The sequence below is a fragment of the Drosophila subpulchrella genome, chromosome 2L (genome assembly GCF_014743375.2).
Source record: "Drosophila subpulchrella strain 33 F10 #4 breed RU33 chromosome 2L, RU_Dsub_v1.1 Primary Assembly, whole genome shotgun sequence".
Classification (NCBI taxonomy): domain Eukaryota; kingdom Metazoa; phylum Arthropoda; class Insecta; order Diptera; family Drosophilidae; genus Drosophila; species Drosophila subpulchrella.
The window spans coordinates 6,793,811-6,820,627 of record NC_050610.1 but is presented as its reverse complement, the minus strand read 5'-3'; the positions used below and the strand labels follow the sequence as shown (position 1 = coordinate 6,820,627).

General features: G+C 40.9%; 3 protein-coding genes across 12 annotated transcripts in view; 2 read left to right on the top strand and 1 right to left on the bottom strand.

Moving 5' to 3' along the window:
• The window catches only part of LOC119546205 (sodium/potassium/calcium exchanger Nckx30C), a 39,804-nt gene extending 13,302 nt beyond the window's left edge, over positions 1-26,502 (bottom strand). For 4 of the 10 annotated variants that reach the window (XM_037852331.1, XM_037852335.1, XM_037852332.1 and 1 more), the window contains exons 1-4: positions 26,400-26,502; positions 22,238-24,153; positions 11,137-11,753; positions 3,466-3,676 (exon numbers count right to left, since the gene is read on the bottom strand). In XM_037852331.1, the coding sequence (XP_037708259.1) occupies positions 3,466-3,676; positions 11,137-11,753; positions 22,238-23,153 (1,744 nt within the window). In that variant the 5' untranslated portion in view covers positions 23,154-24,153; positions 26,400-26,502. The remainder of the gene's footprint in view (positions 1-3,465; positions 3,677-11,136; positions 11,754-22,237; positions 24,154-26,399) is intronic. The other 6 variants (XM_037852337.1, XM_037852338.1, XM_037852333.1 and 3 more) reach the window with 3 other exon arrangements.
• Positions 6,304-7,351, top strand: LOC119546207. Its single transcript, XM_037852343.1, has one exon. The coding sequence runs from the start codon at positions 6,331-6,333 to the stop codon at positions 7,033-7,035; it is 705 nt and encodes a 234-aa protein (XP_037708271.1). The 5' UTR covers positions 6,304-6,330; the 3' UTR covers positions 7,036-7,351.
• Positions 15,936-16,595, top strand: LOC119546209. Its single transcript, XM_037852344.1, has one exon. The coding sequence runs from the start codon at positions 15,974-15,976 to the stop codon at positions 16,307-16,309; it is 336 nt and encodes a 111-aa protein (XP_037708272.1). The 5' UTR covers positions 15,936-15,973; the 3' UTR covers positions 16,310-16,595.
• Positions 26,503-26,817: the final 315 nt, after the last annotated feature.

Below are 26,817 nucleotides of genomic sequence, written 5' to 3'. Positions count from 1 at the left end.
AGGTTTCGATCTGGTTTTTTGATGATGCTTGGGGATCGGACGGGGTTTTCTGATGGGTTTTAATTCGATTCGATTCGGTTTTCTGTTGTCAATGCGGCGTGAAGTTCTCTTTTGAATTTACATTTTCTCAGGGGACCATCTGACTAGATAGCTACATTTGGAAGACCCCTTTCTAGAATTGCTCTAGGTATATACATATACATATGTGTGTATATATGTACACGATTCCGATAGACTTAAATCTAAGCTTAGCTTACGTTTCTATAAATCGCATGTGTGTGTGTCGCGGTGGGTAGATATAGGGGAGGTTCTTAGCGGTACTGATATGGCTAACGTTGGTTTAATACAGACCTAGTGAAGAACATGCTCATACAGAGAACTGAGCAAAAGCACGACTATTTCGTTCGGGATGGGACTTGCGATCTTGGCTGTTCTTAAGGGAAACTGGCAATCGAGCAAAGTGGCAGGGCAATTATAATCTATCCATTTCTATCGAGATCATTGCCATCGGAGCTTGGAAAACGATTTCCGCCCGTCTCTGCCGGATTTCCACTGAGATCAGGCCCAAAAACACAATTCCCATACAACGAGCATAACGAGTTGAAAGAAACTCACATGTAAACAATATATGACGAACATTCCAGTGACAAAAAGCGATCCGACCTATGCAAAAACAACCTGAAACAAGCTCGACTAGTCGCACATGCAGTCGATGCTCGTTAATAGTTTTCTATCTACTCGGGTGTGGATGGGGTGTATAGTATTATAATGTATGAGTCTGAGCCCCTAACACTAAGTTGAAGCCGATTTCGAACCGCATTGCTGCGAGCCAATTGTACTAGTTGCTAACTAATTACAATTTCAATTACAATTACGATAATGATTACGTTTAACACATACAACATTAAAAACGCATAGTTAATATATGTACAATATAAATTGTTTTGTTTTTGTCACGCGTCAAACTCAACTCAATCCAGCATTCAATGGCATAGGTACTCGAACTATGGCATATATTAAGACCTGCAGTATATCTATATCTTGCAGTATATTCATTTAGTTATTTAGCCAGTACGTATGCCATTGAACTGCGCTCACAAACTCTAGGAATTTATGATAAGTTCTCTATGCTAGATATATAACGCATATGTATATATATATTTATAGATATATTGGTATAAATGTAACTCCAAACTGACATTGAACAACATAAAATATTTTCGTTATTTTGTTTTTTTTTGTTGGTTTTTCTGCTTTTCTTTTTGTTTTATTTTTTGGTTTTCTTGTTTGCAACAAAATGAAAAACAAAGCCGAAAGTAAATCAGTAAATAGCGTATTTGTGAAGCATTAGCAACTTAAGTCGAACGAATAAACCCTTGTGACCTGACTTAACAGTTTCTAATTGAGATCCGCTTTAAATTAAAAAGTCTGAATCATCTAATTATTCAAAATGGGGAACTTTTAAATTAAAATCTCTGCTGTCAGTTAACAATGACAGAAATACGTAATGTTATTGTGTTATTGTTAATATATGTATTCTTGATAGTTTAATTGATCACTTTTGTTTTTTCAATGCATTTCTGTTAAATATAAAAATGTTCACGGAGATAAGTTTATTATATCTAACTTGCTCTGAATAGTTATTGGAAAATGAAACTTAATTGCATTTTTTCTTTAGCTCCTCTGTAATATTTCACATATCTCTCATAGAACTGCTAGATAGTTGAGGTAGGCCCACTTGGAGCTACACGAATTCTAACACTTCGCACCTGCGAACCTTGGCGAACACGCCCCTGAGCTGCCTCATTTCGATTCGTTTAATTTTCTGTGGGCCATTGCCGTGGCAACGACACTGAGGTCTTTCCTACATATTCATGGAGTAGCTATAGCTACACAAAGTCAATCCATACCAAAATCAATGGTGGAAAGTGGGCCCAATCTGATTGGAAACTTTGCAGAACTACAGAATCTATCTATCCGGTGTGGGAGTAACAATATCGCGATGACCTTTTCCTCTTCCTGCCGCACCCAAAAGCAAAGGGTTAGTGCTGTCAATCGCGCCTGCTGACTCTTTTCTATTTTCTCCCCTCTTTTTTTTTTTGGTTCTAATTCTAGTCGACGGAGCGTCTGGGCCTGGCGTGCTAATTAGGTAAGTGGCTCCAAGGTCGCCATTAAAAAAGTGAACCAAAGCCAACGAAAGCTAAAACCAAACTGAAGGAAAAACAAAACATAACAAACCGAACCGAACTGAAAGGCAACAACGCAACGCAAATGAGAAATGGAAGTAGAAGTGGAAATCGGAGCATAGACATAGATACAGAATACAGATATAGATAGAGATACAGTAATTGGGTAGAGCTGCAGAAGTGGAAGGATGAGCGAAAGTAACTTCTGGCTGGCAAGTCAAACATCCAATTAGAAGGAACACGAAATTTACACAGAATTTTTTAGAGAAACCGAAAAACAAAACGAAACTGAATAGAACAATTTTACTTTAGAACAGATATAGATAACAGGTACAGGTACAGGTAGTATATATAGTATAGTATATAGAGTAGAGTTGGATGTTATTGCATTTGTATTTATCTTATTTTGGATGTAAGCGTGGCGGATTGGGAGGGCACTGATGAACAAATTGTAAATCAATATTTAATGTTTATTTGATTAAACACTTTTAAAAAAGATTATCTTTATAGGAAGAACTTTAACGTTCATTACATTATACATATTGAATCATTGTTTTTATATTTACGTAAAGGCTTTGAGATATGACTATAGAAAGAAGACACATAAAAGTTACTCATACGCCATGTATAACAGAAATTACGAAATTACACAACTATTTCTTGAGCTGGGCGATAATACTTTTATCTTTTACACAGAGAAAATTGTAACGTTCTCATCTGATTTGAAAATGTTCTTAAAAACAGAACGACATTTTTAAAATGAAAATGTTTTTATTTTTCTCGAATCAAGTATATCTCAACAACTAAACTTTTAGTCCAGTCTGTAGTTTATTCTGATCAAAAATTTGTTAAATAAGCTCATTTTAACTTTTCCCTTCTCACCATTTCGTTCCAATATTGACAACATTGATACCAAAATGTATTTACACGGTTTTTAAGAACGAATGTTCTCAATTCAAGAACAATTTTCTTGGAATTTTTTCTCTGTGTAAAATGAAGTAATTCTTTTATCCATAAAGGCTTTATTTTATGTTAAACATTATAGGTTTTACTTATCAAGTTGTATAATTAAATGATTGATTTAGGCAATTCGTACATCAGCGCTTAGAGGTTATAGAACTGGAACTGGGATTGAGGTGTACGGGGAAGATAATGGTTTGCTGGGTTTTCGGGGGACTTCGTTATGGGGTCTTTTAGTAGCTTTCTTTTTCTTTTGTTTGCATTTTTGGCATTTGGCTTGACTTGTGCAAAACACACTGTGGCAACTCAACGAACTTACCATCGTGTAGTGGATCTATCGTGTGTATCATTAGCTGTAACAGGCCGTGGCGGAACTTGGCACCGGTCTGAGTACTACCGCTGCTATTACCTGTGGCGCCCGCATTGCTCGATCCGGGCGGACCCGAGCGGGTTTCGCTCGCCGCCCGCGATGTTACGGAGCCGCCCGGTTGGGTGGCCATCGATGTTTCGGAGGAGTTGGCCGCGTTACCCTGCAGTGAAGGAACGGAGAGAACGGTGGGTGGCGTGGGTTTGCGGTTACGGTATCGGTATCGGTATCGGGTTAATCGGGTAACGGTCAGTTACGGTTTCGGTTTCGGATTGCAGGTTTTGATTGGGTTAGTTTATTTTTTTTGTTTTTTTTGATTCGGTTGAGTTTTTCGAGTTGTGGTATTTTTCAGAGAGCGGTGTAATGTTTAATTATTTTTATTTTTTTTTGTTATGGTAAGCATATTTCGAGAAAAAGGTGAAAAGAAGAAGAAGAAAAGTTTATTATTGCAATTTGTATAAATTTACAGTTGAGTGTAGCTTTTTGGTTTTTTTTCTTTTGTCGCATGTTTCTGTTGCTGTTGTTGTACTTGTTCTTGTTGGTGGTGTTGGCTTGGTGTTGTTGTAGTTGTAGTTGTTTGTGTGACTTAAGAACTAATCGAATCGGTAAGTGCAAGTTAGTTGGGAGCCAATATCTGAACAGAACTCAGAAAACATCAAACGATAACGTAACCGATAAGAAACTAAAGGAATGTCAAAAAGGAATATAATAAATAAATAAAACATTTGATTACCACAACATCCAACAAAATACGTTATACGATACACGGACCACTTGCGATCAAACTGTGCAGCTGATCTATGGAATATGGTACAGTCTGAGGGTTACGTTTCAGAGAGATCGACAGTCTGGATCTTAGTTTCGATTGGCTTTTTGACGTACTGTCAAAAGTGGATGTTGGAAAGTACAAAATATAGAGTTTCTGAAGGTTTTTGTGCAACAAAATAAACATCTCGATCGGTGCGGTTAACACTTTCATTATTTACAGAAGGACAGTAGGTGCTAAGGATCGATCTTGGAAGTATCTTGGAGAGACCTCAAAAAACTTGGGCTCTTTACGGAGGTGAAACACATGAGTCGTATATTACAAAATCAAAATGATAAGTTCGAAGATGAGGAAACAAAATACGTATAGATGAACACTTTTCGTTTTTGGTCGTTGGAAATTTATTTTCTGTTTGTCTGTTGCAACTGTTTGGTTGGTTTTTTTATACATACAAGCTTTATAAGACTTTCTTTTTGGTTTTCTTTTTTTTTTAAGTTGCTTTGTTTAAAACAAAATATACACATATTGTTGTATTTTTTATATCTGTATTGATATTTGTCAAAGCGCAGTGGGAAGTTTTGTTGTATTTCATTTTGCCTTCACTATAATCAAAAAGAAACAGATAAAACACAAAAACATTTGGAAAAACTTTGTCGGAGAACTGAAACCGATAAATACTTTCAATCGATGCGAATTAATTGTTGGCATATAATAGCGAAGGAAGCGCAGGCAGATGATGGGTCGGATTCGGATTCGGAATCGGTGGGAGTAACTAATGCAAGGCAAGCACTAACCTTACAGCTACGAATATCTAAAGCGTGTGTACTGTATGTTAAGGAGGAAGGTGGCTAATGACTCTAATGAATGAATGGAAACGAAACGATATGATAATTGGCCTGCTTATACTATATAGTGGTGTAAATGAGTCCGATCGGAGAACGAGTCTTTCGTAACTCCCATTCATAAGTCGGACTGAACTGGAAACTGAATCTGAAACTGAAACTGGAAGTGAAGCAGGTGTAGGGCAAGTCAAGTTCAGACCCCTCGCTCTTGGCGATTTAACAAGTGGCTCGTGCCCAGGTGAACTACCCCACTGAGCCCACTGAGCCTGATTATAATGCTAATTAATGCCCAGTCATGTTGTTGATCGGCCGAACCAGCCTCTAGCTAATGGTCTGGGTTTTCTTTTCCGATTACACTCATTCACGGTTCAAACTAACAACACTCACTCATTCACCTGACGCAGAGCCGAAGACACCTGTGAAATCTGATGTCGCACAGAGGGAATTTCTCGAAAGGTTTTTACACCACAAGCCGAGAGAACTCTCTCCCAGGGATTATTCACCTTGAACCTGTTCCAAACTGTGGGCTGTCAGATCGGCCTGATTGATTTAGACAATGCAATTAGCCACAATTAATGGCAGACTATCTATATTCGCTGCAGTCGTGTATCACGCCAAAAGTATTTTATAATATCGAAAATTCATCACCGTTCGGAGACAAAGACGAGGGGCAATTTACCTTACCAAAGCGCTTAAATCACATAATGAATTATTTAAGTTCAGCATGATTCACACAACGTAATTTAAGAAAAAAAAACTCAAGATCAAGCTCAAAATTTCGCCTGTCGACCTGAGTGGCTTACCAAATGATGTAAGAGATGCAAATCCGCAAGACAAACAAAAGCTCAAATTGTCACTCAACCCGTTTGCGTGCTATAATGTAATGGGTAACCGAATGCGAGTAAGTCGGATCGGAATCAACATCGGAATCGGAAGAGATGGCAACCTGCCAGGGTGACCCCCAAAGCCAGTTCCAAGAAATGGCGCAAATATTCCTGGGATCCACTTGTGACGTATTGGCGATTTGTTTACCCTCCATATGTGGCTTGGTAAACAGCGAATGATAAAACGTTGTCTGACTGATAACCGGATTGGAAACCCCTCGATGCATTCAGTTGGTGAGCGAAGAGCTTGATTTTAAGCTTGACTTCGGGACCGGGCGGTTCGATTGCGGTCGGCGCTGTAATACGAACGTTTATATATAGCCCAATGAGTCGCACGTCGTCTTTAGTCAGTCACGAAGCTTTAACCAAACCGCATCGAAGCGTGAGCCCATCAGCCACAATGTTTCAGAAAAGGATTATCGAATTGATCACGGTCCTCGTGTACTGGGTGATTATCACCCCGACCCTCTACAAGTACTGCACGCAGAATGGGATCGTGAGGATGAGCTTCGACACCTTGGTGGGCACTGTGGGTGATCACTGCACCCTGGCCCTCTGCCTGATGATTGGATACGTCGTCTTCTACCGCATCATCATATTCATCTACATGAAGCTGAAGGTCTGCGATATACGGATGTGGGACGAGCTTCAGAAGGCCAAAACGGATCCTGAGTCGGGTTTGGACAAGAAGTCCTATTACCAGCCCGTCTCCACCGAGAACATCGATGTCGTGGACTCTGGCAAGAAGAAAAGCAGGCCTGAGACTCCAAAGATGATAAGGACCATCAGCAATCCTTTGCTCATCGAAAGCGATTTGGCTCGCATTCACATCAAGCACGAAACGCGACCGCTGGAAAGTGCCACCCTACCCAGGCTGCAGCAGGCACAGGTCCACCCTAGTCCAAGTCCCAGCCTGAGAAGTGCACCACCCGTGCCCCAAGTGCAGAAAAGTGCCACTCTGCCGAATCAACACAGCAAAGGCGTGATTATGTCTCCCAAGGTTCTGATGCCCAGACCCCAACAGGTGTAGACCGAAGTGATTAGTGCCTAAAAGTCGGCTCATAATAACGACCACCAATTTTGGTTTTAGTTTCTGTGAAATTCTGAGCTCAACTTAAGAGGACCAAGTCCACATCAAGTATTAGCTACTGCCCAAAGATCGATAATCGAAACCGAATCGAACACGAAATTAGTCAATCACCACATTCCAGTGTACTCGTTCGCGCGAGCTAAAGCAATTCTTAGTTTAGTGAATATATTTATTACTAGTCATAAGCTAGGCTATTGTTATCTGTGTACCTACTTATCGTAAATCACACGCACAAAATGCGAGATAATATTAAACTGAAATAAATCAAGTGCAGCTCTTGTTAAACTAAACTAATTTTTTCTTTGGGAGATACGGGAATGAAATAAGAAAGCTTGACCAAATTTGGAAACTACTTTTCTAGTACAAATTGATGATTAAGTCGTATCTGACTGATGACCGCAAAGGATTCGACTCATATTTCACTGGAGACCGAGTTCATGAGTATGACTTTGCATTGGGAATCCGACAGTTTGAAATTGTCTGAAGCTGGATCACTAGTGTTTTTACAAACTCGCAACCATCTTTTTTTACGAAGCGTTGAAAAAAATTGCATCGAGCTGTAAATGTTTCAGAAAAGAATTTTCGAGTTGATCAGTTTGCTCGTTTACTGCTTTATTGTGACTCCGATGAGTTATGAATATTGCAAGATCAAGAAAATCGTCAGAAAAATCGAAACCGATGACCTGTTGGAAACGCTGTACGAAAACTGCACCTTTACTCTATGTGCGCTGATTGGCTACGTAGTCTATTACCGCATTATTATGTTCTGTTACATGAGGCTTAAGGTCATTGACATTAGAATGTGGAAGAAAGTGAAGGAGGCCAAAAAAGATCCGGAGGCGTGTTTTGGTGAAAAGTCCTGCAACAAAAGCCCATACAAAGGACCAAAACATTTTATGGAATCTGAAAAAATGAAGAGTAAGCAGGTACCCAAGATGATAAGGACCATCAGCAATCCTTTGCTCATTGAAAGTGATTTGGCTCGCATTCACATCAAACACGACACCCGGCCGTTGGAAATTGCCACCCTACCTAGGCTGCATCAGGCACAGGTCCACCCTTGTATGACTTCTAGCTTGAGGCGTGCTCCACCTGTACCTCAAAAGCAAATAAATGCCACTCTACCGAAAATCCATACCAGAAGCGGTATTGTGTCTTCCAACATTATCATGGCCGCTGCCTAACACGCCAAGATGTGAATAATTCGGAGCTAGAATCATTATAACGTCTTATAAATCCAATCGGAGCTCTACGACGATTTATAGCTAGTTAGTGTATAAAATTTTAACAATAAAAGGAATTTATGAAAAAAAATTCACAGAAAGCTACTCTTAGTAACGACGAATCATGTGAAAATATACGGGTGATCTGGCTGCTGAATGCGTTTTTTATGTAAGTCTGAGATTACACCCAAAACCACAGAACTTTGTTAAGCTCGGTGCTGAAATACGATCATATTAGGACCCGAGGGACATTTGTTTTCAAAACTTCATACGCGACGCAACGAAACAAAATGTTCGAGAAAAGACTTGTCGAATTAATATCCCTTTTTTTGTACTTTACGCTGCTCATACCGATTATATATTCATGTGGTGATAATCGATTTTTAAAATGGGACGGCGGAAATATTTTGGATTCGATTTCCCATTACGGCTTGTTCGCCATTTGCATACTGGTGGGCTATGTCCTCTTTTTCCGCATCTTCATATTTATATACACGGCGCTAAATCTCTGGCACATTAAAATGTCGTATGAACTCGATATGAAAAATAAGAAACTGGAAGCCAAATACGGAAAAAAGTGGAGAAGAAAGGCATCTTCAAGGAAAAATGTTGAAGTTGAGGACCATAGGAGGAAAAGAAGGTCGCCATTGTTGAAGAAAAAGGCCGGATTCGAAGAGAGTGCTTATATCGAGGACTTAGAAAGTGCACTATCCTCGATCCAATCCAAGATAGATCTGGCTGGCATTCACATCAAGCATGAAAAAAGGCGATTAAGGTGATTTTGAAGACCGGACCTCAACCAAATGTAATCCAACCGACAAATAATTCACTGGAGCTGAATCCGGAACAATAATTTTGCTTATGCCCAAAGAACAAAATATATTATATAATATACTGTTCAATCCGAACGTATTTATAAATACCCACTCATAATACAGCTTTTGTAAACTTTGTACATATCCAAACCGCATGATTAATTCAATAATAATAAAGGGATATCTAAGTAAAGAAAAACTGTTTTAATAGAATGCCGACACTGACTTTAAAAAAAAGGTGAAAAGGTAAAGTCCTGATAGAAGTTCTTAGCGATATAGAACTTTATTATAAATCCCAAGGCCATTTTTTTAATGATATAATTTCATAAGCCCATTAATAACTTAAGGAGGAGCCCAAATACCAGATGTTATTGAGTAACTGAAATTGCTTTAAAGACTTTTAAACATATTCAAGACATTCACCTGAGAAAAAGGATGAGAAGGTGTGCGCATGGGATGTGTTATACAGAGCAAGAAGCATGGACTACATTTAAATAAGAAGTGTTCTACGCATGCGTACAGATCTCGTTCTTCTCCCACACTCATTCCGTCTCACTCTCGCTCGCGCATGCAGCGGGTTCGAGTCCCGGCTGAAGATCAAGATCAACGACAAGATCAAGTTCAAGCAGTGTGTGCAGGTTTCTTTCTGGGATTCACTAGCATGCAGAGTTCTCTTCGGATCGTGTCAGGAGTGTATGCCCGTGTATTAGTGTCTGTGGGTGTGTGTGAGTGAGTGGGCGTGTTCAGTGGGTGTGGGTGTGGAGTTACACAAGTCGAAAGACGCATAGCAAATCAAACGGTTGACTAACAAATGGAATCGAAGCTAAGTACTAAAGAAGAAATCAGAAGTTTAACTAGTGAGTAGAATTAAGATTACTTCGATAGCATGAAAGAATATTATAATAATAAGAATAATGATAAAAGTTAGTAGAACTCGGAGGTGCAACGCAGACGGGAATAACCAGTTAGCAAGGTCTTTTCAAATAAATTAAATATCAAGTTGGGGTTTTTAAAAACCCACGCTAACGCCTTTAACGTATGCAACATATATCACAACTTTCTTGTTCTTCCAGAATCCGGTAGAATTAAATTTATTTTAAAACCGTGATCTCAGTTTTCAATAAATACTGGAGGATCTAAAATGCTCAATTGCAAAGATAGTCCCCAACCGGTTTAGTCTTACGTTTTCAATAGGTATTTTTAATTAGACACTCCCCGTTGTACCGATAAACCGGTTTTGGGTGGGAAAAAATCCCAAAGATGGGTCTAGAAATGCCATATAGATGAGTAGTTCGATTTCGAACTGTAATGAAACTTATAGTAGGTCAAGGCGACGGAATGGAGTGTTTCCTGGACCTGTTTTCGAAACGCAGGTGAAATTTGAGTGGAACTCTCGTCAGATTAATGTCATCGCCTTCAATGCCAAAGAGCATCATCAGCTCGGCACAGATATCTTAGTCACAGACGTTTCTTCGATGATTGCAGCCACAATGGCCCTTAGTCATAATGATTTAGCACCTGCTAACTGGTTAAAATCCGGCACGCGCCAAATGCTCGCATGAAACTGAGACAGAGATTGAGACTGGGGATGTGGAGATGGATGTGGAGGTGGGATTAAAGGCGGATTAATAGGTGGGAAAAACATACACAAAACGAAAATCAAAAACGAAATTTCGTTCCTGGCAAAGGATCTTTGTTTTCGTTTTAACTTTGATTCTTTTCATTTTCAGTTGGCACACAAAATTTTGGCTTTCAATTTCGCTTTCTCTTTTACGATCTTCTTGATTAACGTTTTTTGTAATGGTTTTTTTTTTCTTCTTTCATTTTCGTATTCATTACTTTTCTTTATTTATTTTATTTTTTTTGGTTTTGTTTTCGTTTTTAATTAAGAATTTTTCGAGATAGAGAGAGAGAGATTCTGTTGGAATTTTTGGATTGATTTGATTGATTGATTTGATTTGATCTGAATTGATTTGTTGCAAAAAAACTTCCCAACTACTTACTGCTGGCATAAGTTGATCTGTACTTCTGACGCGAGTCACCTTGTTTTTGGTAATCATCTTCTTGACGCACGTCTCCACCTGGACGTTCCACTTCATGAAGGCCACGTAGGCGATGTAGATGGTGAACAGGATGAGGGCCTCCCACCAGAAGATGCGGTTGTCCCGGAAGAAGTAGATCAGCACCAGCAGGCTGATGCTGTAGAACGAGCAGTCGCGGAACAAAGGCCACCAGGTGAGCGACAGGACCGTCTTCGAGAAGAGGGCGCACATGCCGATCACGAACAGGATGTTGAACACGGCGGACCCAACGATCGTACCAATGCCCACGTCGTCGAACGACACGAAAACGCCAATCACACTGGTGAAGAGCTCGGGGGCACTGCCACCCGCTGCCATAAACGTAGCGCCGGCCACATCGTCCGTAATGCCGAGCTTTTCAATGATTACGTCAAGGGAAGGCACGAAGAATTCATCACAGACAATTGCCAGCGCCACAAACATATATATCACCCCAATGATGTGCAGGATGACAGCGCCGTTCTCAAGCTGTTCTTTCGTGAATAGGTCTTTCGGGAATAGTGGCGTTTTCGTGGTGGTCGAGTTATCGTTGTGCGTGTCTGCAAAGAGTAAGTGTACAAAAGTGGGTTAGGCTTCATGTGGTTTAGAATTCAAATTAGCATTATGTTGGTGGAGAGGAAGAAAAATCAAGATCCGAAAATATTTTAGGGAACCCAACATATGTACTAGTTTTAGTATTTCGTCCGAAATATCAACTCATTGCTACAGTTTAGTTAGGGCGCTTTTATACCTTTCAATGCCTTGGGTTTTATTTTCTAAAACAGGATTGGTTTTTAAATATGTTAGCATACTTTTGATAGTAAAATTTCTTTTACTGCTTATAGAGTTTATAGGCACTGAATTAAAAATGAACAGGGTTTCCAAATCCATTTTCTTTTGCTACTTAATCTCTTAAAGAGAGACTCCCGTAAAATCTCTTGAACAGAAGCCATTTTTTTGTTCCAGAGAAATACTATGTTTTTATCAATATCTCATTTTAATACATATGGATAAACGAAACAATAAAACATTCTTCCCTGAATTGATTAAAATGTTCTGCGCACTTTTAATAGTGTAACAAAAAAGCTTATGCCATTCCAAGAAAAAAGTAACAGGATAAACTCTTTATTACTGCCCAATACCAGGAAATATTAATTTGCGTTTAAAAACAAACTTTTTTCATTACATTTAATAAATACAACCAAACGAAATTTCAGGGAATCCTTGAAAAAGGGATAAGCAAAAAACCACTATATATACACTATTGATTTTTACAGCTGACTGATTTATGAAAATAACACCTGAATATTAATGTTATGTTGTTAAGAAATGGGGCACATAAATTCCCCAATCCTAAAATCAATCTAATATGTATTTTCTACACGATTGCCTCATTATTATTAACTGCACAGGAAGACAACGAAAAGACGATGAATCGAACGAATCGGAACGTCTGACAAATTTGTCATTTAGTCGTCTGCTATTCTGACCTTTTCGATTGCTACCTGTATCCATAGAGTACATATCTCAATCTGTGATACGTTCCATCCATCCCCAATTAAACATCCTCAATTAAGTGGCTCGACCTTTTGGAAATCGCTGGCAAAACTCCCTTGTCGCATGCGGCGCCTTTGGTGTGCGATTTTCATGGCAATTATTTTGTAAATTATGCAGCGCATTGTGCAACAATTAACAAATTGCACTTATTCGACGCCGACTTCGGCAGTCCAAGTCGCTGACTATGATGATGATGTTGCTGATGATGGTAAATGTTTGCAATGTAAATGTTTAACAATCATTTGCACTGTGTGAGCAATCATTTTGGCGCGTGTGCCAAGCAAATAATTAACGCGGCTTTAATCGCAGCTCCACTGATTCATGTCATTCACACAGTTCTAATAAGTCAGCTTCGATTTCTTTGTGTGGCAGCCACAAATGCCACATAAATCATCTTGGGGACTTGTAATCTTGAATCTAACTTTGTTTGTTTTTGGATTTTTTTGCTCTCAAAAGATGGGAGATACTGCAAGTTCAAGGTTGAGATTTAGGAAAGGGTTACCAAGAAAGAATACAAAATAAAGTTATGTAAGGGTTATTGGACTCGAAATATTTTTAACATTGATACTTTTTTAAATCAGTTTCTTAATGATCTTAATAAATATTGTTTTTTGTTTAGGGGCACAGGAGAACCCTATTTCCTACGCCTCTGAAATAGGTAGTGTCAGGATTGACTCACTTTGTTTTCAGTTCGAGACGTTAGACCGAACAAATAGACGGGCAGCAAAGAAATTTGCTCTATAACCGGTTTTTAGACAGACGGACTCCCTGCCAATTTGCATGCAGTTAACGGACCCCGCCGCACCACACCCACTGGACCCACCCACTTTCAGTTTGGGGGCGGTGGGCGTTTTGACATCGAGCGTGAGCCACAAGTGAATGATTCTTATGAATCACTGGGCAAATGCTTAATGAGTGACGACGACCGAGACGATGTCTCTCGAAGCCGATTGAATTTGAACACATTTGCAAAAGGGTTGCGAACTTTTGGGAGGTACGAGTATGTATGGGTGGCAACAGTTCTCTGTTAACACTCGCTTTCAAGCGGGTGCCCTGCATATCGAACTGGATCATCGGCCTTCGAAACATATTAATGAGCAGACTTTCTGATGGGTTACTCATGCAGTTATGAGTTGGTCAATGGGCTTCAGCCACTGCGAAAGCTATCGAGAGCAATTGAAAACGGTAGAAATTGGTTCACAAATGAAAAAATATATATACGAAAGTTCCAAAAATAGGTACGTGTCATTGAAGAAGTTACCTAACTGATTGTATTCGTAATTAAAGCCAAAGATAACTTAAAACAATATCAGATACGTGACACAGTGGGAAATCCGATATCTTCTCGGTGAGATTTGTACAATTGTGATATACTTTTATCTTATCAGTTAGAGAGATTTGAATTGAATTGGATAAAGTGTTGTTCGTTATCTATGGAATCTAATTCCATGAAAATAACAATCAAAACAATTTAATATAAAACAAAAGTGATTCAACTTTAATGAGTTGTTCGATTTATTTATGTTTTAAAATTATATAAAAATTGTCGCGGAAAATGCCATTTACTTATTTTATCTCCATAGAATGAATCACAATTTTAAAAATACTGGTGTCCAAGAGTTATGGCACTAAAAATAGACTGCCCTCGAAAGGAATTACGAGCAAGCAATAAATAAAAGTAATCTCACATTTCATATGGGACTTAGTATAGAAAGGAAGAGCATTTAAGAATCTTCCAGTTTTAAAGGCATCTTGAGCTTATTGAGCAGTAGCTCTAAATAATTTGCAAGACTATATTTTGCGAATAACTGATTACGCCATCGAATCTTCATATCTAGACAAAATATTCAATATTGCCTGCACGAGCCCCTCAAAGCAGTGTTGGTCATCAAATTGTTATTGGTTCACTTGATGAAGGTAAGAAAATAATGACTATTAAATTTTATTTATTATTTATTGTATCTGATTATTTATTGCGATTGTTATTTGTTGTCCATGTGGGCGTCTGCCTTGCTGGCTGCCTGCTCTCCGCATGGAATACTTGGTCAGGGGCGAGGGGAAACCAGTTCCGAGTGCCGCGATTGAAATGGCACTAACAATTTGACTAAGCGATTGCAGTCGTCGTGAGCTCAGGAACTCCAGAGCTCATATAGAGATGGTATCGTGACCAAAATCGAATATAATTAACATTTAAATGAAAACAGATGGGTTGCTGGCGTCCAATCAGGCTGCTAAAAGAGTGCTTTAGATGAAATCACCAAGAGGTGAGCGCTCATAAATTTTGTTAAGTGCTTTTCTCATATGATAAGAAAAATGGAAAGAAATGGAACACGCTGATAGGCCAATTACTGAAACATTTATTATAGCTTATTTGTTAGATTTGTGACTTAAGTTTATACTGTCAATAAATTAGATAAAAAGTATTAGGAAGACTTTTTGAAGAGGAGAAAAAGTATGTTGATAGGCAAAGGAATAGTTCAAAGAAATGTCTGCTTATTGAATTAATAATATATACATTTACAATTGCATGTCATAATTTGAAATTTTTGAAATCATGGAAGAAAAATGTACTTTACGATTTAATTAATAGAATAATTTTTATTTAATATATATCATATTTAAATTTTAAAACTATAACTGTAAAACCGCAATGGACTAAAATGGGTTTTCTCACTTTTGTATCAGGGTAGAAAATTTAAAACGTTCCTTAACTTTCTCAAATCAGCCAACCTGCTTCAACGCATTTAAATTCTTAATCCCTTTCTCTTCCCATTCATATGAAAAATTCTAGTTCTTGAGTAAACCTGTAAAAATAATTTAGTCCGCCCGAAAGTCTTAGCAACTATGGCCGATTCCTCCCTGTACCTTAAGTTTTAAACTTTTGGCAACAGTGTACAATAAATAAAAAAACGTTCTAAAATTAAATTACGAAGAAAAAATCTTGTATATAGTCTTTAACTTTCAATTTTGTTTAACAGAGAATTCAATTTTCCCCATTTGTGGAACAGTTCTATAGCTGGATCCTCACGCCCCCATCTCCATCTGGCAATCAAGCCCACTCACACACTGCCGGCGGGTATGTGATATGCGTCATGCGACGCGTTGTTTACGGAGCAACCAAAGTCGTAACCAGAGAACAAAGCCACATCAGAATGCTCTGCGGCTGTCGCCACTCGCAGTGCGAATTCGCAATCAGTTTGCCAGTTGAAACCGATTCATTCAGATGGCAGTCGCAGTAGTCCAAAATTTCGGCAAGGAGGAGCTCTTCGTGAGCCGGGCCACAATTCAGCTGCAGTTGCCGCAGGGCGGAGCCCAATCACCCATCTTCGAGTGGCGCACACAGGTGGTGACGGCCACGCCCACACCCGTTCCCGCCCAGGAGGAGGAGTGCATTAGCAGTAGCCAGAAGACCGCGGAGGCTGCCACGCCCAAGAGCAATTACTACACGCCCCCGCGGATTTTGGGAACGGAGGCGAAGCGCAAGAATCTGCCCCAAACGATGGGCAACTTCTTCGAGGCGGAGCGCTACGCCAGCGCCTGGAATCGCGTGACCAAGTAGTAGGCAACCCGATAAATCCCCGAAAACCCAAACGAGAGGGAGGCCTAATCGATTAACCCATTAAGTGTCAAGAGCTGCAGGATAGTGAAATTCCATTCCGTTGCCGAAAATTCCAATTCATGCCCCAAAATTGCTTACTCGTTTGGTGGATAGAAATGCTGGCCCAAGGCAGACCCAACTATGTATATAAGCATCCCATGAATATTTATGTGCCACCCCATATACCATATACATACTATGTACCCTGATAATGCAATAAAAGTATTATTTGATAGATAAAGCGAAATTCTTCGAGTCTCGCCCTCTCGCCCTCCCAAGGGGTTAAACTTCATTAGGACCCGATAAGCAGGGACCAAATGACTTTGGGACTTGGCTGCGGATTTTCAGCTCTTTTCGCTACGTCATCAGTGTGCATAAATCACGGCTGAACAAACGCACGAAAATTACAGGAACCAGCTAACGTGAAAGTAAAAGTAAAAGTAATAGAAAAAGAACGAGTAAGAATCAAAGAAAAATCGCACGCTTGGCCGGAAGTTCATTATGGTAGCTCAAAGCGGAAATGCCAACTACACGTACACACACAAACACGCTCAGAAAACTGGTGTCCGCGCGTTTTCACGCTCTCTGACCCCGCGGAAAAGCACCTGACGTGAAAGCACCTGCTAATTTATCAGAGAGACAGCACGTTGTGGCACGGGCCAAAACGCTCCGCCGAGAGCGACCAGAGTTTCAAGGTGGCTGGCGAATCGATTAGCCAGCCAAGCAGCTAAACAGCCAAAATCAGAGCAAGCCAAACGTGCAATGCACATGCAAGCCACTGAAAGCGGCAAAAGCCGAGGCACACTGAGAGAAATAAGACTGGTATTAGTCATCCCTTAGTTATCTCTTGCTGCTACTCACTGTCTATTAATATGACAATGGCTATTATCGGTTTTATTGCATTCAAAGGAGAACTTTAATGCCATTTGTGAATCATCTTTAACTTGAGAATGTACATTAAAGTTTACTGCCCTCACTTAAAATTCCTAAAAAATAAATGGCGCAATGATTTTACTTATTTTGTAATTCATGTTTAATTTGGGGTTAGTTGACCTTTCATATAGAAACTTATTCATTTCCCTTAAAAATTTCCAAGTATACGCAAAATGGGAATTTTTTTAATTTAAGTGTAGTATTTTTAAGAGTTTTAAACTTGTATAATGAGAAGTGGTACCCGACCATCACTGATAAAATCTGTCTAAGGACTGGATTTTACTTATATTATTAAATGAAATAATGATGAAAAAATCTTAGACAGCTTAGAGTTCCACCTTGGTGACTGACCTATCCTACAGAACTCTCGTTTTGTAATATAATACAATTTATCACTGTGTTTACTTTAAAATTAGTTAAGTGGTTTTTAATCGGACGTACTATAGTACTTTTTACTGATTTAAAAAGCACTACCTTCAGATATACAGGAAAATCAAATTTATAATTCAAAACTTCTGGTAATATCTAATGTAATTTACTAAAATTTAACAAACAATTTACGAAAAGGTTAGATTGATATATCCAGGCTCAACCTACAGAAACCTCTTTTGTAATATCATAAAATGTATCAATTTGTTAAATTTAAAATTGGTTTTAAATGGTAATGCCTAATGAAATTTAATAAAGAAATGTCAGACTGAATGACCACTATTTTTTCTCCGTGCATGCAGGGTTGTCAAGTGGCTGTTGAATCAATGCAGGCTGAGAGAAGAGCCTCGCTCGTCCTGGCGCAGTGTGCTCAATATGCGGATGGATGTGGATATGGACGTGGGCATGAATGTGGATGTGGATGGGGGCTGGGGCACTTAAGGATTGCCATAGAAGGTTTATCACGGCTATGAGCAGCTAGCTGTCAATGAAGGTTGCTCGGCGGCAGTCCTTGCCACCTTCAAAAGTTATGGCGAGGCGACCATAACTTGGCACAGTTTCGGGCCCTAAGCAAACCCACACATACACACATGAGTGGGCCGCATTTTAGCTAATCAAAAGCGGCTCTATCCCCAGGGCAATCCCGATGTGGACCGAGCCCAAAGTGCCAACATTATAATGCCAGCCTCGACACTATGTGCTTGACCCAATTTCGTAGAGAACTGCGACGAGTAAACCCCCGAAAACGGAACGGGAAACCTTTAATTTAATGGGAAATGTTTCTTAAACTAATTTTCGCATTTATGAATTTATAGCAGTTGTTAAAACTTTGGCAAGCGGAATAAAATTCAAAAATCTGTAGAAGAAGTTCATCCTCGTATTCTGTTTTTTTTTACGGCAAGTAGGTACTTGAAGCTTAAGCACCATTTAAAATCTGGGCATGATTATGAGCCTGGTTTAATAACTTTTGAGAATCGTAAGAATTACCCACATATGAACAAGTGTAATGAGAAATTCCAGAAAGTAAAAGGTATAACTGGATGAGTCAACAAAGGTTTTTCTAAACCGAAATATAAATAAGTGGGATTTCACATTTGATTTATTAATACTCGCATTCATTAAAATCTTATTTGCATTTTTCATTGGGTCACCAGAACTATTATCTGAAAAACGACCATAAATCAACTAATCGTTTGCTACAAAACTTAAGGTGATAAGCGAAATTCACAGCCATAATTAATTGCGGTTTCTCAACAGCACATATAGATTAGAAAATCAAATGTAGTACGAGAACCACAAAGCTCAGTGGCTTAATCTAATTTGTAGGAGACATAATCTTATTATTGGTGTTTATTCAACATGAGTGTGAATTGATGCGTATCTCTTACTAATTTGTGAATAATTTGTTTTGAAGACCAGTTAAGACTAGTCATAAATATCTTGGAACACCACATATTAACATAATATAAGCAAACAAACGTAAATCTAGCATGCTTTCAAAGCATTCGAGAAAGATTTGCTTACGCGGTTCGCAGTGAATGACACTCGATACCGTTGTGAGATTGCATTTGCTAACCGGTTTAACAAAAGTCCGACCACAAAACCCCGGATCGCATGAATCACGTCGATAAGGGGCGATTCATTGATATCCAATCGCCTTGCGGGCACATGGAACGTGATTCATTCGCTGCTTGAACAGAAGCCGGGACTTTGGCATATCCAATCCTGTGGGCTCACCTGAGCTGAGTCAGTTGCAGCTGAGCTGGGATTAAAATTAGTGCCAAATCACAGCCAGCAGGGCGCACAAACGTGGTTAAAAAATAGACAGAGGGCAGACAGGAGGGGCAATTAGTGGCCACAAGGCTTGGAAGGACACCAGCGATGGGTATGTTGGGTATGTCAATAATTAAAAAGGCGGCCAAATGTTGTCATTTCAGTTCAGAGCAGCAAAAGAGCCCCCGCTACAAAAGCACAGCAAGGAAAAGTACACAACGGTATAGTGAATTCGCTGGGAGGCAGGAAGGAAACGACTTCCTGCCACCCACAAGAGCTCGTTTTTCTGGGTTCTGGGTGATGGGTGATGGGTGTACTGGTTTTGGTGTGGGCTTTTCATCGTCTCTCTCGTGGCTTTTAGCATGCAACTCACACGTCCTTGCCAGGACGATATTGTTGATGTTGTTGCTGTTGCCGTTCTGTTGTTGGCATTTTGATTTATCGATTTAAATTTCTGTGTTTAAGGCGCTGTGCGTGCTTTCTTTTCGGACTTTTCCGCCGCCGTTTCGCTTTTCTTTTCGGCTTTTTTCCACTGCCTCTTCTGTTTCTGTCTCTGTTTTTGTTTTTCTCAATCATTTTTCAAAATGTTTGCATACACACAAAGTTACACCAAGTTTTTGGCCGCCTGCCGTTTAGGTCGAGGTCTTTACTTAACTTTATATTTTCTTTCCTTTCGGTTGTTTTTTTTTTTTGCTTTTTGTTCAGGGTCTGCCCCGAAAACACCCACTGCCACCCACAAAAACGCCGACGTTGAGAGCCTGAAACGTCGTTAACAGCCACGTTTGCGTGTGCCCCAAACACACACACACACACCAGCTCACCAGCTCACATACTTATACTATATTTCACCCAAGAGTGTGTGTATTTTTGTTGTTATTATACGGAGAGCGCGCTAGCAATTTGGGTCGATGGTAAAATAGAAAAGCCAAAAGCAAGGCAAATACACACACACACACACTGGCAGGAATTTCTATATGTACCCACACACACACGTATACATCTAGATATATATGAAATTTCGAACAAAGGTCGCTGAGGAGAAGACCAGTGCACATTTATATGGAGGATTGTACTATAAGTACGACCTGTATGTGTATGACCTGAGTTATGTGCCCGCTCTGTCTGCATTATTTTTCGCTGTGTGTGTCCTCCGACGTAGTTTTTCTCGGTTTTTTAGTGGATATTTTTTTTTCCCCGCTGGTTTCATGTTAATTGCTCGTGGCCTGTCGCTTGTTCCAGCAATCTGCGTTAATTTTAAAGCCTGATTTACACACAACAAGCATTTTGTGGTTGTACCCACTGCAATTGCAGTTTTCAGTTTCAGTTTTCAGTTCGCAGGACACACGTTCCGCCTTCGAGTGGTTTTGTGTGTCACGAGCGGGGTTTATTTATTTTGGGTGGTTCTGGGGCGGGGGGTGTGGTAAAAGGCAAACAAAGCCCGGGATTGGATGGGATTTAGCCGGGGTAGCTTATCGGGGCTTGACATCATCAAGATCTATACATATCCGGAGATTTGCCCCTTTGTTTAGACAAAGGAGTCAACTTTAGTCGATCACTTTTTCGCTTTTCGCTTTTTCTTTTTATCGTAAAAGCAGACAGCCACTTTTCTGACAGGACTTGGCTCGGTTGAGTCATTAAAATGAGAAATGGCTCCGGGGTCCGTGTGCAATGTTGGGTTTAATTGTTGGCCAAAATGTGACTGCGCCGCTCACGGGAGCAGAAAGACAGGCTGGCTGAATCAGGGGCAAAAGGTAAAAAGGTTGCAAAGGGCGCAAAAAGGTGCAAAAGGGGAGGCAGCCGCAGCAGCCTGACTTTCGCTGATGTGGCACAGAAAAATATGTATTTTTCCACATATGTGTGCGCTGAGCACACATTAACACGCTCTTGGGCGCATACAGAAGCACATATATTTCATCGGCCAACTGCAGACAGTTCTCCCTTCCATTATGTTCATTTGCAGTCGCTTATGCTGCGGCCGGGATAATTTATGTTCGCCATATTACGTATACGCAGCGCATATGAGTTTTGCGGGAATTACTGTGGTTGTTTCGCCCCAGCGGCGTGCACTTCATCCGCCACGTTACGTATACGAAGTGTAAGCACATAAATATCGCTCATACGCAGTGTGGTTGAAAAATAATTGCCAACATCTTACTTCTTGTTTACAATCGTTGCGGAATAATACATTATTTTTAATTTCTAAAGAATTATAGCGAAAATAAAAAGTTTTATTAAAGGTCTGACGTCGTACACTTAATTCCCAATATATAGATTCCCAAAATGCCTATGTTTAAAAGCCATATAGTAAAATAATTTAAGAAGCATTCCATTGTGGCTGTTGCAACCTTTTTTAAAAATTGATTTCTAATTTTAGGACCTTAAATGAATTTCTTCGAATTAATCTTATGTCTGATTGGGTTACGTATACGCCGTGTGGGCGGACCGCATATGTACCTGTGTCCCCATTAAACATTTGTCTGATTCCGGGCCTTGAACTTTTATTCGCTATCATTTCTCAGCACTCACACTCGCTTCCAACTCATCGATGCCCCATGCAAGGCAAATTCAATTTGTCTTCGCTGAAAAGTTGAGCGTAGGGAACCGCCCACCCCAAAAAAAAACTTCTCGCCCCCGAAATTGAGTGGCTCATTTGAATACGAATGCCATTAGTCAAAGACCCACTGGCAGATGCAAAATTCCACATACGCGAAGGAATGATGTGGGCGGGGGAATAAAAGTCAGAGGGATACTCACCATTGATACCACGTTGATTGGCCGAATTATCCTCGTCGGAGCCGGGCACTGCATTGGAGTTGAGCTCCTGGTCCTGGTCCTGGTCCTCCTCCAGGCCGAACATCTGCTCCCCGGACTGGAAGGGGTACATGATCTCGGCCTCGTCCTCGCCGGACGTTTGGGATGGGGCACCCACCCCGCCCAGGACATCGTTGTGGTTCTGGTTTTGGTTTTGGTTCGGGCTGTTACTGTTGCCGCTGCCACCAAAATGCTGCTTGGCCGACTTGGGCTTGGCGGCATCGCCCAATCCCAGTCCCTGGGTGGCCAAACAGAGCAGCAGGATGCTGTAGATCGGCAGGCGGATGCAGCGACTTCTGCAGCGGCTGCGGCCGCTTGGAGGGAGCAGCTGATCCACTGAGGCACCACGAGATGTTGCAGATGTTGCAGGTGCTGCACTGATAGCTGGTATCGCTGCTGCTGTTCTGCTTCTTGTCTTGGCTTTCGTTATTGTTGTTGTTGCTGATATCGTTTTTAATGTTAATAATACTAAGCGCTTGAAAATATTTACACACTCGTCCAGTATCGTAGCTTGGTGTTGCTTGTTTTCCGCTAGGACAAAGGGGGCGTGGCCGTGTCCTCGTAGGCGCCCCCTCCGCCGGCGACTGTTGAAGTCTATCGTTGTGCTGCTGGTGCGGCTGTGGCCTACGGACAACATGTTGTCGCTGTGGCACCAAGTGTTGCTGCTGTTGCGGCTTGCTGTTGCTGCTGTCGCTGTTGCAGTTGCTGCTGCTCCCGCTGCTGTTGCTGCTGCTGCTGCTGTTGCAGTTGCTGCTGCTAAGGCTCCATGATCTTTAGCTGCTCCTCCCGCTGCTGCTGTTGCGATTGCTGGTTGCTGCCACTGCTGTTGCTGTTTGCTGCATGTTGTTGGCTGCAACATTGGACCCGTTGGAATAATGTTGTTGGTTTGGTTTTTTGGTTTGGTTTGGTTTGGTTTGGTGTTATCGTTTCACTTGCAAAACCGTTTGTTGTCGTTGTACGCTTTTGATTAGACTGAGTTTAGATTAGAGTTTCTCGCCTGCCGTCGGATCTTTGCGATCCATTTGTATCACACAGAACTTTATATATACACTATACATAAATAACAATTAACACGGAACGGAGAGAGCGAAGAACGGATAAATTGGGGGCGGTCGCGGATTTAGGTTGCTGTTGCTGTTTCCGTTTCCGCTGGTGTTGCTGTTGCTGGTGTTGCTGCTACTTCCGCTGCTGGCGTGGCTAACAGAAGAAGCCCCAGCATGCCCATTTCCATTTCCACGGGGCGCGCTATTTTCCCCTAGATTTTCGCACACCACACTGCCCCCCGCCTCTGAAATGTTTTTCGCCTTCCTTTTTTCACGGCTCCCCCGTTTTTGTGCCACTGCTGCTGCTGCTGCGCTCGCTGCTACTGCCGCTGCTGCTATTCCTGGCCATTTGTCTGAGGCTTTTCCGCTTTTCCGATTTTCCGACTCGGTGTGCCCGTGTCGGTGTCCGTGTCCGTGTCCGTGCCCGTGTGCCCCTGTGTGTGCGTGCTCGAGTGTGGCGAAGGAAAAGTTTCCCTGAGTGGAGCTGTAGCTGGATTTCAATCTCGGTCTGCAGCTGGATACTGGATACTGGATCCTGGAGCTGGACTACATCACGCTGCGCACTCTGCTGGCGTTGTGAGCGCTGGCTGCCTGAGCCTGTTTTTGAGCCTGGCCAGGATGTGGGCTGGAAAACCGACGGCCGCCGACGGCCGAGCAGGATGCGAGCCTGGAAATTCGGCTTTTCCTTCCCTTCCCTTCCTTTCCTTTCCAAACTGCTTGAGGTGTGCGGAAGAGAGTACTGCTGCGCCTGCGTCGCTTTTGTTTACATTTTCGAAGGCTTCGCTCGATGGCTGTTAAGGCTCAAAGGATGCCTGTCTGCGGAAAAAAATCAGAGATAAATATTAAGAATTACATAGAAATTTTAAAGATTTTTTTCATAAAAAATAAATAAATTGGCATATGTATATCAAGTTAGGACTAACACAGCACAATCAAATGTATCCCAATTTCACACAGACCACATGCCAACTTCCCTTAAAAAAATAATTATTTCATAGGAATGATCATTTATATAGACACAAAATTTATTGTTGCTTTAAAAATATGTTTTTTATAACATTTTTAGTTTTTGTTTTTAAAGAACAAGTATAAAGCTTGTCTATTTTGAGTAAAAGTTGTTATTCAATTTATTTCACCACATATATTTTAAGGTCTAATAAGCAAAACCACCCAGGATTCTTCCTAATATTTGTCTAAATTGCCATTTAACACAAGCTTTTTAAAATATGTGTCCCCTAAAAAATAATTAGTCATAGCATTTTATAAATGATTTAGTCATAGTTCTAAAGATGTAAGAATTGTTGTTGAAATTAAACATTTTTAAGAGATTACTGAGTCTTCAGATTTGTTCACCCCATTAGCTTGCTAGTTACCAAAAATGTCAGATTTCCTTACAAACTCATGGCAAACTCTCTTTTGGCCAACTTTTCTCTTCGCCATTTTCCAGGCTCTCCGGCAATTTTCCGCGCTCTCTATCTCAATTTTCCCGCCCCTCTCTGGATGCCGCTTATCTGCTAGGCCTTATCGCTTTTCTCACGGCTTTTTTCTTGCTTTTGCTTTAGTTTGCTGCTGTGTTTGTTGTTTTAGCTTACGCTTACAATTTTTACTTTCATTTAGGTTTAGTAGGTGATTCCGACCCCCGCCCACCGCCTCATTTCCCCGCCCACTTTGCGTTTTTTACTGCTTCTGGCTGAATGTGCGGTTATGTTCATTGTTATGCTTTGAGTAGCTCCCGCTGCTTCTAGTCCTAGGCCCTCCTTTCTCCTTTCTCCTGCTAATCCTGCCCCTCCCCCTATCTCTTTTTTCCTCCTGCCTCTTTGTGTCCTTTTTCACTGTTATTTTTAGCCGCAGGACAGAGTTTGTCCAAGAATTCAACCGTGTGGCTTTGTTATTAATTATGTTTTTGCCTCGCTATGTTTTGTGGTTTCCTTTTTTTTTAGAAAATTGCGTAACATTTTTGCGCTTTCTTTGCTTTACATAATTGCCCCATCAATTTGAGGGAACCAACGGATACTTTCTTTACGGTTCTTTTAATGGAACTTTAGAGACCGTTTTATAATCTAGCTACAGAAAGAGTTTTTGTTAAATCTTCTGTAAATCAAACAATTACATTATAGTTTTTTTATTTTTAACTTAAGTTGATTCTTTTAGTTTATCTCATCAATCAAAATGAATGTTGGACAATAAATATTGTATTTTTATGTCATTTTAACATTTCTCTGGTTTTAAGTGTGCCATTTATTTTTTTAATGGCAATCGTTGCCCGACTTTTATATAATTTTTACTACGGCACGGCGCTTAAAAGAAAGCGCCGGAAAAGCCACCCGGATCCCATTAGTTGCGCCTTAAGCTCGGCCCAAAAATAACAGGGACAAATGGTAGCTCCTGGCTAATTGTTATATCATTTGCTGGGCAACTTTAAAGGGGCGGGGTCGCTTTAAGAACGGGGTCGAACTCGTGACAGCCGAAAGTCTGACTCTTAAGTTTTCTTCTTGACTTGACCAGCCGAAAAAGAAGGCAGCCAGAAAGCATGAAGAAACTCTGCACACACACGCAGCACACAATCACACACACACTCACACACACACACAGGGCGAAAGCAACGTTTTGACCTCTTTATGAAAAAGGCCTCAAGCACGAGAAGGCTCAGACTCACACACACCAACGCACAGCAGGCACGAACGGGGGCTGCCATTAATGTTTCTGCACTCACACAGACGACCGAAAAACGCTTTTCCCCCCTCCCCCCTCTCCACATTTTTGTGGCTTTTTATTGCTTGATTATATAAAAATTGGCTTTTGTATATAATATTCTGTTCACCGCTCGCTGGCAATTCTTTGTGAATTTGTATGCTCAAGTAGGCCAGGATTATGGGACTCTCGATAGTGAGGAGGTGAGGCTTTTGGTGCGGCTTAAGTTTTTCCTTTGATTTTTTCAAACTGCAATAAATTTTCCAACACCTCGCGCACCAGCACACAGAGACACACACACAGGCAGACAGCGCACACGGTTAAAAGTTTCTGCACACACATACACCGAGCAGGAGGCTTTTGGGACGCACCATCCGCTCGTTGGTCCTGCGAGGATGTTGTCAGCACAGCGCCCGAAAACGTTTTGGGGTCTCTGCCAGGCGGCCACGAGTCCGGAGGCCACACACGAAGTCCGTGGAAGGACGAATGGTAGCCGAAAGGAGCCGAGGCGAGCACGACTTCCAGTCGGTGGCAGGATGGGTAAAAATTCAGCTGGCCAGGATCGGGTTTACTCTTGGTCTTGGTTTCGGTTTCGGTTTCATTTTACAGCTGCTAGCCTTTATCTTTATCGAGCATCGCTTCGATTTGTAATTAATTAATTTACGATGACTTCCGCTCGCACATATTTGCATTAACAGCCCATCAGGACGAACATATCCTGCTGCCGCTCTCAGGTTTCCAGTTTATAGCATACTTTCGTGGGCATGAGAGCTGAAAAAGAGAGGTAGA